The sequence below is a fragment of the Drosophila miranda genome, chromosome XR (assembly GCF_003369915.1).
Source record: "Drosophila miranda strain MSH22 chromosome XR, D.miranda_PacBio2.1, whole genome shotgun sequence".
Taxonomy (NCBI): Eukaryota; Metazoa; Arthropoda; class Insecta; order Diptera; family Drosophilidae; genus Drosophila; species Drosophila miranda.
The window spans coordinates 43,410,860-43,428,554 of NC_046674.1; the positions used below are offsets into that span (position 1 = coordinate 43,410,860).

At 43.2% G+C, this 17,695-nt stretch overlaps 1 protein-coding gene across 4 annotated transcripts in view; it reads left to right on the forward strand.

Annotated features, from left to right (window-relative positions):
* LOC117186126 (broad-complex core protein isoforms 1/2/3/4/5) overlaps positions 1-9,628 on the forward strand; it is a 96,811-nt gene extending 87,183 nt beyond the window's left edge. For 3 of the 4 annotated variants that reach the window (XM_033386276.1, XM_033386277.1, XM_033386274.1), the window contains one exon: positions 7,581-9,628. In XM_033386276.1, the coding sequence (XP_033242167.1) occupies positions 7,581-8,241 (661 nt within the window). In that variant the 3' untranslated portion in view covers positions 8,242-9,628. The remainder of the gene's footprint in view (positions 1-7,580) is intronic. The other variant, XM_033386275.1, reaches the window with a different exon arrangement.
* The last annotated feature ends 8,067 nt before the right edge of the window (positions 9,629-17,695 follow it).

The following is a 17,695-nucleotide window of genomic DNA, read 5'->3' on the forward strand; positions in this document are numbered from 1 at the left end:
TTTGGCTCCTGGGTAGACCTCCTTGAGCGATGCTACCGCCTTCGCGTAGAGGGCCGCCGAGCCAGCATCTTGGCAGGCGATGGCTTTCACTCTGCCTTGGTGCCACCCGGCGTCCTCTAACTTTGGCGGTAGTCCTCCATTTTCCTCCAACTCCTGGAGGAAGTGGTCTTGAAGCTCGTTTTCTACGAGGTGCCATTTGTCCCGAGGAATCTGCCCGTCTTTAGAGCCCCTGTCTAAGACTCCAATTAGGGTTTTTCCTCTCGCCACCTCGGCAAACGAGGTGTGTTTTCGTTCTCTTGGCCTGTTGCACTTGCTTGGTGGTGTCCTCCGCCGAGAGTTGCCGATTGCTTGGGGCCTTGGCTGCGGCCTTGCCAGCTTTGGCTGGCTGGTAGTCGGGCAGGACCGTCTTGGCCCATCGCCGCGATTCGATTCCCTGGGCAGACGCCAGGAACACCAGGTCGTCGTTGCCCCGGATGAAGGTCGCACGTCTCTTGTCTTGAAACTTGGGCCTATCTTTCGAGGCAGAGGCAACGCCTGTCGGGGTTGTCAAGGGGTCCCCGGTCCCAAGGGGTCTGCCAGCCGCGATATCGCTCTGCATGGCCGCCATCCCGGTAACCGGGTCGCCCTTGGGGCCCTCCGACGTGGATTGGCCCGATTGGCTTTTCGGTCCTCTCCTCGCAGCGCCTGCTGCCTCGAGACAGTGAACCGACTTAGTCTCCTTCCCCGTCGTTTTGGGCACTGGTTTCCCAGATGCGTTAGTAGAGGGACTGTCTTTTCCCTCCTTTGCGGTGTTTTTGATATTTATCTTTAAATTTGGCATAGTTGGTCCCACGAATAGGCGGGACCCGCGTGCCCCGGGAAGCCTTATTAAAACTGGAGGTCGGCAGGTATCCAGAGTCCGCATATAAACGACCGAGCACCCCCTCGGCCATGCATCCCTAGGCATATGACAGTGTCACCTTGGATTGGGGTTATTTCACTGAGAGTTTTCTTCTCTCCGCCCGACTACAATTAACCAGCATCCTGTCAGAGACATGACCGTACCAGGACCTGTTTCCAACCGCCCTCACGGGGAGAGTATAGTCGCACTTCCGCCGGTGTCTACAGTTACGGCGGGTGCCGGTTCGCTCGTGCCCACCTGTATCCATGGCGTGAAGCACAGTCGCCTTCGATCCAGGGCAAGCCATGAACCCGAGACGCCTGTGCCCCGTTCCGAGTCTACAGTTGTAACGAGCCGACCCGACATCCGTTTATCCCCCTGTAGCACCCGATGGCTGACGGCCTTGTACGCTATAAGAAATATAATATCGGAGATGGGGGAGCCTTGAGTGCCATTGCTAAGTGGAAAGGTCTTTAATAGGTTTATACCAGTTTTCTCTTTCAAACTTCAGAAACTTGTTATTATGTTCTTATATTTTCTATTTAAACATGTCAGATGAAACGCACGGCGGCACAAAGATAAACAGCGAACAACATCAAAGCAACGAAGCTGAGCGGCCAAGGCGCCGGAAAATGAAACTTCCTGTGATCGTATGTCACCTCTTGAAAAAAACCTGTTGAGTCAAAATACCTTGAGTTCGCTGTGGAACCCCCTAATAATGTACTCAGAAAGGTATGAGCTGGGAGTATGAACCGGGAGTATGAACCGGTGGTATGAACCTACGCTGGAGTGCCTTTGAAGTATAAAAGTCCTCGAGGATCGAGGTAATTTAAGCAAAGGCAAATAGTTCCCTTGGCTTTCTCTTAGAGGCATCTTTCAGTGATGTCAGCACCCTGGCGCCCAGGTATATTCTCCTTGCACGTGAGAGAGCCGGGCAGTTGCAGATGATATGTTGCAGGGTTTCGACCTGCATTAGAGTAGGGTGCAGGATTGTTTGGGTCTCCATGACAGCTTTCTGTCGAGTACTTTGCCGAGATATTGGACTTGGAATTGAAACTACTGGAACACCCCATACTGAGTGCATGCATTAAATTTCAATTTAAGAGATACCAGCAATATATGTACTTTACCTTTTCGAAAAAAGCTTTCAATGATAGTGAGAGGTATATAATGTAATACTTGGGATTCAAATGGCTGCACTTTCTTGCATTTGGGAGAAAGACAACTCTCGAGGTTCTCTATTCGATAGGGATATAGGCCGTACTTAGACATGCTGATATTATTGCGGAAAGCCATGGGGTAATCACCTCTTTAATCACCTGCTGAGAATATTCCGTCCCGTCCAGGTGCTTTTATGCCAGCGAAGGAGTGTATGTGGAGGGTAATATATCTGTTGGGTGTGTTGTTATTCGCTTGCTGATGTTTTTTGGCATCAGTGACGTCGGTGCATTCAGGAAAATGGGTCTCTGTTACTACTGCAAGGGCTACTTCACTGCCCTCTGTCCACTGTCTGTCGTCTAGCTTGAGTTGACTCTGTATGGTGGGCTGCTTTGAAAGAAGCTTCCGGAGTTATGCGGTTTCAGGTACTTTCTCCATGTTGGAGCAGTTCCTCCTCGCGTGCCTTACGTATTTCCATCTTGTAACTCCTAAGTCGGATTCCACATTTTGACATTTGGACGTTGACATGCAATGACTGCATCTGGCAAGAGGCGATGCAATTACTGCACCGTCAAGCGGCCCGTGTGACACCAGCAGAAGGCTGTTACGCGCGGATCCCAGGCAAAACTCAGCCCTCCTCCCGCTCAACCGAACGCAGGAAATATAGCTGTTAGACTAATATTCGAGGAAAGTTAGCACTACACTTACTAAGAAATTAAGCATGCATTCAAACTACAAACACGAAAACCACTACGATTGCTAATTACTAGAAAGGAGTGTGTGGATTAGTAATTTAATAAAAGGAAGAGAATTAGTGGTGGATATAATATTGGTTATGAATGAGTGGACTGTATAAATTTTACTAGGTTTTATTTAATATATTTGATGATGATATAATATCGGTAGTAAGTTATGTGTGAATAGCGGAGGTTGATTTGCGGCGGTACAGTGATATGCGGGCGTTTGATTATGCTTCTATTTTCCTACTAACTTCCACTCCACAAAAGAAGTCGAGCCAAAAAGGAATTGAAACATCATGCGATGCGACGGTCCAATGCAAAACTGTAAATATCGATGTATGCGTGTGCATCTGCGGGCTATAGCTATACGTGTGAGAACATTACAGCTATGTTTTGGACACAAGCAATAACAACACAGCTATGCGCGTAAAAATAGTTACTTAAGCGGTGCAATACAATCATGAGCATATGAATTGGACAGTTGTAATATACATAAACATTGAACTAAAACTACGCGGCTAATTTCTCAACATACCGGCCCCCCTGAACGACTGTTCAGAACAAGGGAAGCCAAGCAAGTTTGGTAATAGGTCTCTTATAAACTCCTCGGGCTGTTTTTACGGTGACCACTCGAACCCTCTCGTCTTGGCCGGGATGAACTTCGGTGATTCGCCCAAGCAGCCACTTGCTAGGCGGTTGATTCAGCTCCTTCAGTACCACAAGAGTGTCCACGGTTATGTTGTTGGACTCCTGCTGCCATTTCGTGCGAGGATGCAAGGAAACAAGGTATTCCAGACTCCAACGTTTCCAGAACTTCCAACGCTGCACTCTGTTAATGTTGACGTCTAACAAGGACGGCTCTGGCACCGACATGTGAAGTTCAGCTGTAATAAAATGAGCGGGGGTAAGGGGATCCAAGCTGTGATCGCTGGGCGCGCACAGTGGGCGAGAGTTGAGTAAGCCTTCAATCTGGGATACAATTTTTGAATATTCCTCGAAAGTCAACGCACTGCTACCAATTACTCGGCGCAGGTGGAACTTGATAGTTCGTACGACGGTCTCCCAAATACCTCCAAAATGTGGGACACACGGCGGAATGAAGTGCCAGTTGATTTCCTTACTCGTCAGAAAATTAGCAATTTCCTCGTCCTGACTTTGAGATACAGCTATCCGTTCTATCTCCGTTAGTTCCTTTCTGGCTCCATGAAATGTTGTGCCATTGTCTGAGTACAAATCGGATATAGGGCCACGTCGAGACCAAAACAGTTTGAAAGCGGCGATAAATGCAGGAGTCGTCAAATCACTGACGAGCTCGATATGAATTGCTTTGGTGGACAGACCAACAAAGATGGCAAACCAAGCTTTGCCAAACTTTGGTATCTGACCTGCTGATGTCTTGATGGTTACTGGTCCAGCGTAATCCAATCCAGAATGTAGAAAGCAGCGGGTGGGCTGTACGCGAAAAGCGGGAAGATCAGCCATGAGTTGTGTGCTCGTACCTTTGCGCTTAAGGAAACAAATCTTGCAGTTGAATACAATTTTGCGGACTATGTTACGGGCTCCAAGGATCCAGTACTTCTGTCTCAACTTGTAGAACATAAATTCGACTCCAGCGTGTAAGAATGTGACGTGCTGGTGTCTAGCTAATAAAACAGCGACTGGTGATTCCTTTGGAAGAAGTATGGGATGTTTTGCATCAGGTTACCATCGAATTGCCAATGGGTCCTCCTACGCGCAGAATTCTGTCGACGTCAACAAATGGAGTGTAACGAATCAACTTGGATTTTTGAGAAAGTGCTTGTCCAGTGCTCAGCTGTTTGTACTCCACTTGGAAGAACTCCATCTGGACATGTTTGATTACACTAGAGCGAGCATATTGAAGCTCCCATGACGATAAAAACGGTGACAGGCGGTCCTTGCAATGAAGTCGATGTACAAATCGAAAGCTGTGATGGACCGATTTCAGGCTGAGGTAAGCTCAGTCACGTCCAGGGGTCAATCCACAAGAAATTTGTAGAAATCGATGGAACCTTAAGGGCGGCGTCGGGGGCGGCCTGTCGTAGAGAGGTGGATCGGGGCTAGAGTGGGCGTCACTCGTCGTGTATACGAAACGGCGTGCGTGGACTCGGGGTGGGGTAGTGTCGGTGCCTCGGCTAGTTGGAATGAACTTACGCAATTGGGTGTTACTCTGATAATTTGACACTTTATTATAATTCTTAGCACTTTTAAATGAACTTAGTTTAATTGGTCGCCGGTGTTTCCTGTAGGTTCCTGGTACAACGTCTGTACTCCGAACCGAGTTTCTGCGCAAGTCTTTGGTACAACGTCTGTACTCTGAGCCGGGTTTCTGCGTAAGCTTGGCTGCACGTAAGACCGCACTTGGCTGATGGCTTGGCCTGGAGTGGGGAAAGTCCGCGTGACCTGATGTCTTTGGTCAGCGTTATGGAGTTGGCGCGTGTTGATCGGTGGCTGCGTGTGGAGAGGGGGCGTTGGTTGCGGAGTGTGATGCGATACGCTCATTATAAGTCGGGGGACGGATTGTATCGAACTCCTTTGGGTTCGTTACAAAGCAATAGCTTATTGTCCGCAAGAGATGTGACCAGGAGGAAGCTTTGTTGATCATACAATCAAGATCATTTCCTTCATCGGAAACGTGTAGATTAACTTGGGGCTTGACCTTTACTTCCATCCGCGCAGCGTCCTTAGTCGACAGTGCGAACTTTGCCTTAGCAGGAGGCCAAGTGCGATTTGATTGGGAAAGCCACGGTGGTCCATTCCCTGGTTTAAATACTGCGTGGTGGGCTAAGTAAAATTTATCCCAGTTTGTGTTACGGTGGTTTTTTATAGACTGCTTTCTTCGGAGAGTGTTTAAAATCGCACTTGAACTAAGTGATCCTGTGATCTGAGAAGGATGGGTTTTCAGAGACTCTCCAGCCAGATACCAAAGTACTCTTTCCCGTTACGAGTGTTAGATATAGCATGCTTGACGAGGTGAAACCTACGAAGATGATTCTCCCCCTCTTTTGCAATGTCTAAGTTAGTTAATAATATAAAATTTAGGAGTGAGTCATTGATGTAGAACTTCCCCACACGTTGTGGTGAGCATTAGCGTCTGTACCAATGAGAAGTTGGTGGTTTTAGAGCCGGCATCGAAAGTGGGCATGGGCCGGGGGATCTTCCTCGATCCGTGCGAATAGTGATTCAACGAGCAGTGCGTGCACCAGCTTCCACTGTGCCGACGTCATCTTCCGTTTTGGTCGCTTCGGTCAATGAGCGCCACGATCAAGTGTCTTGGACACGTCGCTGACCTTCCCTTTCGTCTTGGGCTTTTTCCCCGTTTTCGTTACAGGGGCTGCGCTCTCAGTCGAGCGTTCCTTGTTAGTGGCCAGCATCTCTTCGACCTTGTTGGCGAATCCACCATTCCACGCCTGCATCAGGTGCAACTGCGTGTAGTGTCTTCGACCCTCCTTTAACCGTTGCTCAGCCCAGGCTAGCTTGGATTTCTCCTCCTGGGAGATATCCGCGTTGCCTTGGCGTCGGCTCAATAATTTGAGGGCCGCCTTTACTGAGTTTTCGCCTTCTGCCCCTCCCTGGAACGCTTCGGCCCTTCCCTACGCAGGGAGATAGTACCTGGTTCAGGCGAGCGGAGAAGCCTTCTTCCTCAGTTGCTCATTGATAGCACGCTCTTAAGGTCCGAGTCTGTATCGGCAGCGGCACCAGCGTGGCTTATCTTTAAACGAGGATCAAGATATCATCCTATCCTATCATTTTTGTGGCCGTAGTATTACAGCTGAAGTGGCCTGCTCCCGCCATGTCCGAGGTGTGACTGCTGGCGACACCCAGAGAGGATTGTCACGCTTTTCACCGACGTTGGGGTTGACGCTTCAAACTGGGCTTGAACGTCTGTCCGCTCCATATTTTTCCCGAAGGTACATACATGGTTGATGTTTTTTGGGGGGACCACCCCCTAGCATTTTATACCTGCCGGCCAGGTATCACAAGCCATGGTCCTGGTTCAGTTCACCTAACTTCAGATTGGAAAGACGCTGGACCATTGCCTTGACCATTGACAGTCCAAGCGACAGTGCATACCCTTGTCTGGGATAATCCAACGTCCATTGACCAACACCCTCGTGGAGGGTTCGCCAGCCAGGCAATAATACACCGGAGTTTTTTTTTCCGACAGTGATCCATTCGACTGTGAGAGCCGTCCTAGCTTATTTGTGTAATTTTTCCCAGTCCCTTGGGACGTTGACGTAGGCTAGCCCGACGTCTGTTTCGTATTGCTTTGTTGGTACTGTCGTCCAACCGGCCGTTGTCAGCTGCAAAAGAGGTAAAAAATATTGTAGCTTGTTAACAGATGAATAGATTTGATTACCGTTTTATGAAGCCATTCCCGGGACTTTTTCGCCATTTCCAGTGGCGATGTAGCAAGCCTCACGCTAAGCACATCAGATACTCTTTTTGCTTGATGTACGATTGCTTTGAGGCATTATAATTGCCATCAGGTTGGCGTCTGGAGAGGAGATATTTTTGGGACCATTACGCAGCCCCTTTGCCGGTTCGTGTCGCCACCTTCTTGTCCCGGTTGCTGCCGACAGATATCGCATCTTCGGAAGATCCCTTATATGTGGGATGTGTATCCACAGTGTCGACGCACGCAGTTCATAAATAAAGAATTCGTGTGATCGGATTGATTTATTTATGTACATATATGTATATATGTACAATAGACATTACACCTAAATACAATTTTTTTATGAAAACAAATTTCATTCAAATTTACATATTTTATTTTATAGGTCCCAACAGCACCTAAAGCATCAGCCACATAATTTTGACTCCACCATCGAAGACGATCACAACTATGTAGCTGCTCACGATGATGACAATGAAAGCAGCGTAGCCCGTATTGCAAGCAGCGGGAGTGGCCTTCCCCAAATTTTCGACGCAGATACTCCTGGCAACATATCGGTAGGCCTCATGCATAGCTCAATCGATAGCTACACCTCATATAAGCGTGTTCGACGTTCGGAGGCCTCTTTAGCACAAGCGGCTAAATGCGTTTCAAAGGGCGAGACATTCCAAACAGTCAGCAATATGTTCAATATACCCGTCTCAACCATTCGTTTCTATATGGCACGAAAAGGCATTCTTCCGAAGCGAAAACGCGGACGTGGAGCCTCTCATGCGGGAAATTTATTTACAACAGCGAACGCAAGTACGCTTTTGACTCCAAATTCTGGCACAGCTCATCACCTGTCTCAAAATACACCTTTAGATACCGTACTAAAGAGCGGCAATAAAAACGCAAGCGGAAGCAATAGTCCAGCGGCGGTAACGGCAACTTCTAATTTACCGTCCCTAGAAATTGGCACAACAGCGGCTGGTGTGCCTTTCCATATCCTTAGCGATGCGTCGACTTTCAAACTGAGCGAGCAGCACCAATTACATATGATCTAACCATGCTGCTTACCTTTCTTTAGCCTGACATTAATGCATATTTGAATTGAGAATGAGGTTTTGCAGACGCTTTGTTTTGTGCTATATGTCAGGTTGATGGTATGGAAAACATAAGATTTGTATGACTTCTGATAAAGAAAACGAATGCCTATGAGTTTTTTTTGGCTTCTTATATTCCTCATACAACAAAACGCACGCCATGTTGAAGATAGCCATGTGGTAAACACAGCAAAATTTCATTCAAGAACATCAATTTTTTTTTAATAAAATATTTTTCTCATCCAGGAATATAAATTATTGAATGTGTTTAAAAAACAACATACGCTAATCTCATTATACATTGCTATTAAGGCTTACCAGCTGCTTCCTGAATTTAAATGTTTCTAGTGTTAGCATTCAGTTGCGCTCTGGTTGAAGTGAATAATAATAAAGACTTATTTTTTAGTTAGTGCATTTACAATGACGACTACTTCTTGAATTTTCATATTATATGCACTCATCTTCTATTGTCTACTGTTATTCATTTTATGTCTGTCTTCGTTTCATAACTTGATTATACCACACTCATGAGTTAACTGATGATATGTATGTATATGGTTATACTCATAATTCTTACCATTTCATGAATTATTCAATTTTGATATTAATATTTTTGTGCAATATGTCATGAAGTGGATATTAATATCAAGCTCATGAGAAAAACAGCGAGCAAACTAAACTAAACGAACTCCATTAAAATTTATTTAAGGGTATTTACAAGAGTATTTACAAACACAAAAAACTTCATTTATATAAGTTATTTTGTTAATCTTAAATTCGGAAAATTAAATTAGTTACAAATTAATCTAAAATGTAATTATGTAAATGTCTTATGTATAACTTTATAAAACACTTAAACTAGTTAAGTGCTCATCAGGTATAGTTTTTTGTTTTTAAAAAATTTGAATTAAATAAATTCCGGTTTTTATAAAATACAAAAGTGGTATTTCTTATATTTATCTACAGAACCTTAATGTCAGAATGCTTGCCATGTTAAATTTTTTGCAATTAAATACAATTTTGTTCGGAAAAAAATGTAAAAAATGTTGAAGTACAAACAGCATAAGAAAGCTAACAAAAAAGTTTTTTTTATAAGAAAAAAAAAAAAACAAATAGTAAAGAACAAATTTATGCGCGAAGTTTATTTTTAATATAAGATAAATACTTTGAATACCTTAAATGACAAAATTGATAAACAATGAAACACGGAAACTTTTGTAAATTCACAGGAAAAAAATTAAAGGGTATTACGCTTATTTTGCATACAAACCACCACCTAGTTACAAAAATATGAAAACAGTTGTTCTTTAAAACAAACCGAATACTCATTAAAATAGTTTAATAATCATTCCTCACTTTTATTTGTTTCCGACACTCGACTTCCGACTTTCTGTTTTTATCGGACTCTCGGAGACTATAAGGGCTAAAATAACCAAATATGGTGATAATATTCTTTGACATTGAAATTTTTGAAACCTCTGTGGTATCAACTTCAAAGATATGAAACTTTTACTGCTCACAATAACATACATATGTACATATATTGATGCAATCTACCAGTCTTTCAAAATATTTGAGGTCGGATAATTATTAAAAAATGAAATAACCAAGATCCAACCAATAAAATTTCTCTGATATCCTTGATATCTCTTGTCTTGTCCTTGCCAGAAAGTGGTTAGAAAAGCGGTAATCTTTTAATTTGCAGTGGTTAACTTTAAATTAATTAACTGAATCGTGGGCAAGAAATAAACTTCGTTGTTATACGTTTATAATATTATCTTACACGACAAAAATAAATGAGACGCGATCCTTTAAAGTAGATATTTTCTTTATTTATATCCATATCCTGGTTTTTTAATATTTCTAAAAATAATCCAACCATTTAAAAACTGCTACTTTATATGTTTCATAAAAAGTCTGCCACATCAGATCACGATTGAATTAAAATATCATAAGCATGAAAATCATGCTAAAATATATTTTATTTGTACTATTTTTGAAAGATAATAAATCAACATTGCATAAACTTTAGATTAATGTTTCTTCATAGCTCAGTCATTCCAGCTGGACTACTTTGCCATATATGTAGTTACTTTGTTAGAATGATTGATATTGTTTTCGATTACTATATAAATTAAAAATAAATATATTTTTAACCTAATTTAAAATTTTGTGATTGCTTTTAACCTCACCTATACAATAGTCATTGTTTAAGTCATACAAAAAGTGTGTATTAATAGAACATCTTTTGTATACATATGTATAAAAGAAAAGTTTTTTGTATAAGCAACACAAACAAAAACAAACAAATTAAACTTATGTATAATATAAAAATACAGAACAATAGAAATAAAATTGTAATACAAATTAAATCCTGAATTTTCATCTTTATTTTTCACGCAATTCAGTTTTATTAAATTTTATTACTTGTTCAGAAGAAGCACTGAAAAAACAATTTACGATTAAAAAAAAACAACCGATTTTCATAAGTGAGGTATTTTTATTTGGTTTGGTTTTTTACAATATATTTAGACTATGTTTTGAAAACAATATCGCCTTTTGAAAATCGGTTGTTTTTTTAAAAAGTTATTCGATGTTTCCATACCGTACTAAAAGATGGCGCACCCTGTATGTACATATGTATGTATTTTTGTTCTTGAGCAGGATGAACTTTGGCACTTTGGCGATTTCAGCTTGCTAAATGAACAACATCGGAACGAAATAGACTTGGGTGTAAGATATCTTCATGAAATAAACCCAATTTAAAATCTTGCACAAGTACATGGTGCTACGATGTCTAGAAGCTTTAAAATTGTGAGCCAAAGTTAAACTTTGTTCCGGTGCATATTTGTCGGTATAAATAAAATTTGTTTATGTTTTTGGATCGATAAAAAACGTTGAATTATCATTTTCGATTTACATACAAATTTTATATTTAACTTTAAATCCAACATAATTTTTAAATTTAAAAAAAAACTATTTTTCTTATAAAACTTTGTCTAATTTTTTATTTTTAGAAGTAATATCTAATAATTTTAATGTTTTTAAAGAATAACTACATATTTGCCGATTGATTTTGGTATCTCAGATGTCGAATAGATGAAATGTTTTGGTGTATTAGTATACCTCAGTGCTGGGTTCTTTTAAAACTTTGACTTGACATTAAAAAAAAGTATTCTTGAAATTCATTGAGATTTTTTCATACCCGGTAATCGAAGACTCTAGCGATATACATATTAGTTTTGTGTTTTTTTTAGTCATAATAGTACTAATAGTGGTAAAAATAGCATATATGTACATATAAGTATATAAAATATAAGAATATAAAAGGTATAATAAAACAAGGGGGAACGTTGTGAGTTGCTATAGCATGTCGTCGGGCGCTGCGTAGCCACTGCAAATTTATTTCTTCCTTTTGGTTATAATAATGATTAGATCTGATCCAGATTCGGGAATCTGGTAGATATGGTCATTCTCTATGATTGAGCGTTCTTAATTTTCTCGTATCTTCAAAATTGTGGATGCCACAGATGTTCGTTCTTTGGGGTGCGCGGAAGGGGTTGGGGCGAAATTTTGAAATAAACTTGTAACAGTGAGATCCAACAGGAGTGTGGATACCAACTTTGGTTGCTCTAGACCTTTGTGGGGGCGGAAGAGCGTGGGGCGAAATTTTGAAATGCACTTGTTTGATATGCAGGTTCGATATCACAGGAGTGTGGATACCAAATTTGGCTGCTCTAGCTCTTATAGTCTCTAAAATCTAGGCGCTCACTGTTTGCGATAGGCAAAGCCGACCATGAAACGCGTGTGTTAGAGAGAAAAAGAGCGAAAGAAAATGAAATTGTTTTCTTCATTCTGGTTATAATAATGATACGATCTGGTTCAGATTCTGCAGTCTAAAAGAAATTGTCATTCTCATTCGATTCGCTTCTAGCTCTTGCTTAAGCCGGTTGTGTTTTTTCTTGCTCCTGCATTCTCCGCCCTTTGCTTAAATATCATACAACATTGTTGTCACTTTGTTTTGATATGTCATCGCATCTCTTTAATTTGATTTTACTTTGTGTTAATCACCAGTGTTTCGTTTGTAAACAAGTGTTTAATATAAATTCAATATTCGCAACGAAACGCATCGGACTCGTGCAGGCAATTTGTTATTGTTTTTTGCCCAGTCTGCTTTTCGTTATCGCTTCTTCGGTGTGCACTGTTCTCGCGCATCAACGTTTGCATTGCCCACACTCTCTCGTGAGCATAAGCGGGGCCTGCTGCTCGCATTTTTGCTCTCACTCTCTCTGGATTGCCTATACTCTCCCTCTTTGTGGACTTTTCTTTTGTGTCTCTGCTTTGGTGAGTTTACTGCTCGTTTCCTGCACTTCGTTTGATCATCTGCTTTGAATTATTGCCGCTGCAGCTGATTGTCGGGCTCGTTCTGCTGTCTGCTCTCCCATTATACCTGCGCTCTCACTCTGTTCTTTTATTATTCGTGCACAGTGATTCTACTGCTGTCAATAATGACAATTGTTTGCAGTGCAAAGAAATGTGAATTTGGTGGTGTAATCATTGGTGATTCATTCCTTAGCTGCTGGCTGTGCGACAATTTTGCCAACATAAAATGTGCTGGTGGCGGAAATTTAGGCCGTCTAAACGATCTGATCTCGAAGCGCATGGGCCTGTCTTGGTCATGTCTGGCTTGTCGGGAGATTGAGGCCAAAATGCGCACATTTGTGAGACAGACTCGAACTGGGTTTCTGGTTGTCCGGAAACAATTTGTGGTTCTCAACAAGAAATTTCTTGCCCTTGAATCGCAGTTTCTTGGGCTCAAACTCTTGAGTGAATCGCCTAGACAGAAAATTCCGCATAATGATTCCAATCTCTTGCAACCTAATCCGATTGGTACGCCTGCCTCCCACCTTCATCCATCGGAAGCATTTGTTAATCCGTGTGGTCATGCCTCGCCGTTATCTGTAAATCCGCCAACGGTGGCTCCGGTGTTCTTTACACCGAGCAATGTGCTTCCTTCGAGCATCCAAGTTCCCAACAGCATCAATCCCATCCCTGCAGTTTCTGCTGCCGTCACTTCTGACTTGGTGATTGCTCCTAGTGCGGGTGTGTTGGTTGCTGGTGATGTCTTGCCAATTCCTGCTCCAGCCGTTGCTGCCAATTCTTCTGCCCCAGGACCGAGATTTCGATCTCGCTCGGGACTTCATCTTAGAGCAGTCGTCCCTCGGAAAGCAATATTTGTTTCTCGTCTTATTCCTGAGGCTACAACGGAGGACGTTAAACAACATCTTTCCTCTAAACTTAACTCTTCGCCTGATGACATAGTTGTGACTAAATTGTATAAACCATCGCAGGAGTGTTGAGGTGGTTTTAAAAGTCCCCGAGAATCGACGTGTTTTTAGCATAGGCCAGCAGTTCCTGTGGCGTCCTCTTGGAGGCATCGACCAGTGATGCCACTGGGGAGCCCAGGTATCTCCTCCTAGCCCTTGAGAGAGCCGGACAGTTGCAGATGAGATGTTCCAGGGTTTCGATAGCCCCAGGTTCATCGCATTTTCTACAACTGTCTCTGTTGGTGATGCGAAGCTTTGCTGCATGTGCAGCTGCCAGGCAATGACCTGTTAGTATTCCCACTAACAATTTACAGTCCTTTCGTGGTAGGTGCAGTAGGTCGTGGCTAAGTTTCTCGTTGCGTTCCTTGCACATAATTTTCGAGGTTCTGCAGGTGGTGGTACTCTTCCACCTGCTTTCGGTTTGTGATCTAGCCTGCTTCTCTAGATCGCTTTGCAGCGTTCTAAGGGAGACAGGCACGTTCTCGGTTCTCCTATTTTCCAGCCCGACGCCTTCCTTAGCTAGTACGTCCGCCGCCTCGTTTCCTTCGATGCCTAGGTGACTGGGAACCCAATAGATCCGCACTGACTTTGTCGTGCTTAGGGTATCTAGTGCCTCCCTGCTCGCCAAGACACTTCTGGAACTGACCACGGACGCCTGCAATGATCTGATCGCCGCCTGACTGTCGACGAATAGATTGACCGCGTCGTGTGCTCGCTCTATAAGCTGAGCGACCTCTGCTGCTTTCCGGATGGCGAAAACTTCCGCCTGAAATACGCTGCATCGGTCCGGTAGCTTCTACGACAGCCTTATCTCAGGGTCTGTGCAGAAAAAGCCCGCTCCTACTCCTCCGTCCATCTTGGAGCCGTCCGTATATATGTTGAGGTGCTTAACTTGGTTTCTTCACTTTTTCCAGTCGTCCCAGGATGAGATAGTTTCATGTCGGGGAAAATTTGGGGGATCATGTAATCAGTGGATCTGGTCATGTCCCTGCCAATTAAACTGTGCCCGTATCCTTGTGATGACATATTTCCTGAAGCGATAAGGCGCTGTGCTGCCTTTCTCGCAATCAGCGCCCCTGTTCCTTGGTTGCTAGGTCCTGATGCTCTTTGGCGTCAGTGACCTCGGTGAATCCAGGGAAATGCGTCTCCATTAGTGATATTAGGGCTTCTTTACTTTCCTCTGTCCACTGTCCGTTATCTAGTTTTAATTTACTATGTACTATGTGGACTATGTGGGACTATGTGGGACTCCTAAGCTCTTCCGGTGTTGCGGGCCTGTCATGTGCCATGTAGTAGGAAGCTGCCATCAGCGGCTTTTCCTCACTCTCCAGCATCACTACCGTCAGGTCATCCGTGCTGTAATGAGACATAAGGTGAGCATGGATTCCCTTCCGTTCGAGTACGGCGGTTCTGTTCCTGCTTACCGATGTTGAGTAGAGAAGGTTGTATTTTGAGGACTTTAGTCCGGTCACAGAATTGTCTGACGCAATCCACGGCTTCTGGACTGAAGCAATGTCAGCGGGCCTTTGCTCCATGGCAATGAGGAGCTCCGCCGGCGCTATCTTGATTTTATGAAGGTTGAGCTGCAGCACACTTATTGTCATGGGTGGCTAACTCAACCTCACACGACGGGTTTACTATAATTGTCAGGTCACCGTCCTCCTCTTCCTCCGAGTCGTCCAGCGCGACCATGGACGGCCTCCACTATGGTCTCGAGACCTAGGTCTTTTTCGACCTCGCCTGCATGGAGGGTGTGCGCATCTTTGTCCTCGGGGTGGCGCTTTTTCAATCGTAGGTATACGCTACCTACGCCCCACGCCATTTTCCCGAACTTGGGATACAAGATATCCTCTGCCTCCTTCCTGATCTGGAGGATAACATGCAGCAGCTTCAGTGCTCGCTCTCCTTGCACAGCAATGGGGAAGAGCACCTTCGCCTTTGGTATAGACGGGATCAACTCCCTGTCTAGAATCTCCAGCTTGGCCCCCTCCCACAGAGCTTCCAGTTGGGGCACCTTCTGCACCAGCCACTGCCGCGGTGGATCGGCGTTACATTTGAGGATCTTGACCCCGTTCAGCCATCCCCCTCCATCAAACGTGGGCATGGGTGCGCTGGGGTCCTCCTCCATTCGCGAGAAGAGCGACTCGACGAGCTGCGCGTGGACTAGTTTCCACTGCGCCGCCGTCATCTTCCCATTCTCGTCACTGCGGTCGATAAAGTTTACAATGAGATGTCTCCTGGACACCTCGCTCATGGCCTTCTGTCTAGGATTCCTCGCCTTCGGCGGGGGGGCCTGAGGGGCCACCTTGGGCCTGCGTTGCCCCTGCTCGCCGGAGTGTCCTTGGCAGCACTCTTGATCGAGCGTTGCCTTTTGGTAGCCAACATCTCCTCCACCTTACAGAAATCAACACTCAATTAATCGACGCGCAGAACAAATAAGAAAATTAAGTTTGTACGCAAACAATAGGCGTACACTCGCGGTAAAGAATAGATTTTATGATTATAAATTAAATAAGGAGTTTACTAAAGGTTTTGTTTTGAAAAAAACCGGCTGTTTATGCAACTTAAGAGGAAAAGAAGCGAGGCGGAAAACAAAAACATGTCTGGACACTATAAAAGGAAAAGCCGTGTGACCGTTTATTTTTGTTCTTGGGAATCGGGGTATTCTTATTTCTCAGCTATATATTTTCTATAATTTTGCCTTTTCTTCGCTTCTGTATCGCCCATAGCTTCCCTACTCTTATGACCAGTGAAAGCCATCCGAAAATGTCATACATTTTCGCTTGTGTTGATAAAACTTGTCCTGCTTTTTCTTCGTTCATTTAAAATCTGATTGCACTCCCAATGTTTTTATCAATTCTTTTTTATTTTATTTATTACTTTATTCGCTTCTATTGATTTAATGGCTTCTTTATTATTTGATATACATTTTCGGTAGTGAAATCCTGACTCTTCTAATATTCGTGATGTTAAGTTAGGTAGAGGCAGCTCCAGCCTTGCTGGAGCACGGCACACATATGTAGGCCGCGTGGGATCTTCCTTTTTTTACGTCGTAGGAACTGGTAGATATCCAACCCGGATGCTCTTACAAAGTTTTCTATCTTTCTGGGACATTTTGTCGACATTTCTGAAATTTCAGTTATACAGGGCGAGCACAAGTGTTGTAGCCTTCTTCTGCTGAGAGCTGGACAGGAACAGAACAGGTCTTTTACCGCCTCATCCTCTTCCTCGTCCCTACAGCTACGGCCGTCATTATATGAGGCTCCCAGCGTGAGTGGGTCTCTTAGCCTAGTTCTATTCGCCTATTAGCCTATGTCTATTGGCTATGTCTATGATCTTCTTACCAGAGTACAGATTATCTTGATCTTTTTCATCAATATTTATTTATTTTCCTGTAAGTTTTTTCAATGTCGGCTGGTACTAAAAATGCATGTGCCCGCCAAGATAGTATAATGTCCATGATGATCTGTTTGAATTTTTGGACCCGTATATATTACCATTTTTAGACTTTTGCCATTTTTTGTTTTTGCTGAAGCATCACTACTCTTAATTTGGTTTTTAAACTTGTTTCTGTGATCACTGCTTGGTGTGATCTCCATTTCCCTTATTCCTTTGTACTTATCATATGCCCTACATCTTTGAGTTTTTTCTTGCTTCTCGCATACTCCTCTTTTCTTTCTGGATATTTTTGAAACTTTTTTTAAAGTTAATAAGTCTTCCACTAACTTGTTTTATATTTTTAAACAGGATGGTCACCACGTACCTCCCCTCTTTGTTTCTTTTTGTTTTTTTTTCCAAAATTTTCCTTGCAGAATCTTGCTCCTAAATCATCTCTTTCTTCTTCCACTAACTCCCAAAATTTTTCTAACTTCAATAGATTCTTCTTTATAGCTTTTTTAGCTATCTTTTTTTTTAACATGTTTTTATGCTTTGCTACCGTCTGCTACGACCTACTTACCTTAGTAAATTGACTATATGCGCAGTGTTAGCATCTTTTCAGTAAAAGTGACAAGCGGATTGATTTAGTACGTAAGTACTCATTATTGCATCAAACCAAGAAATAAAAAAAAAAAAAATGAATTTGTTGC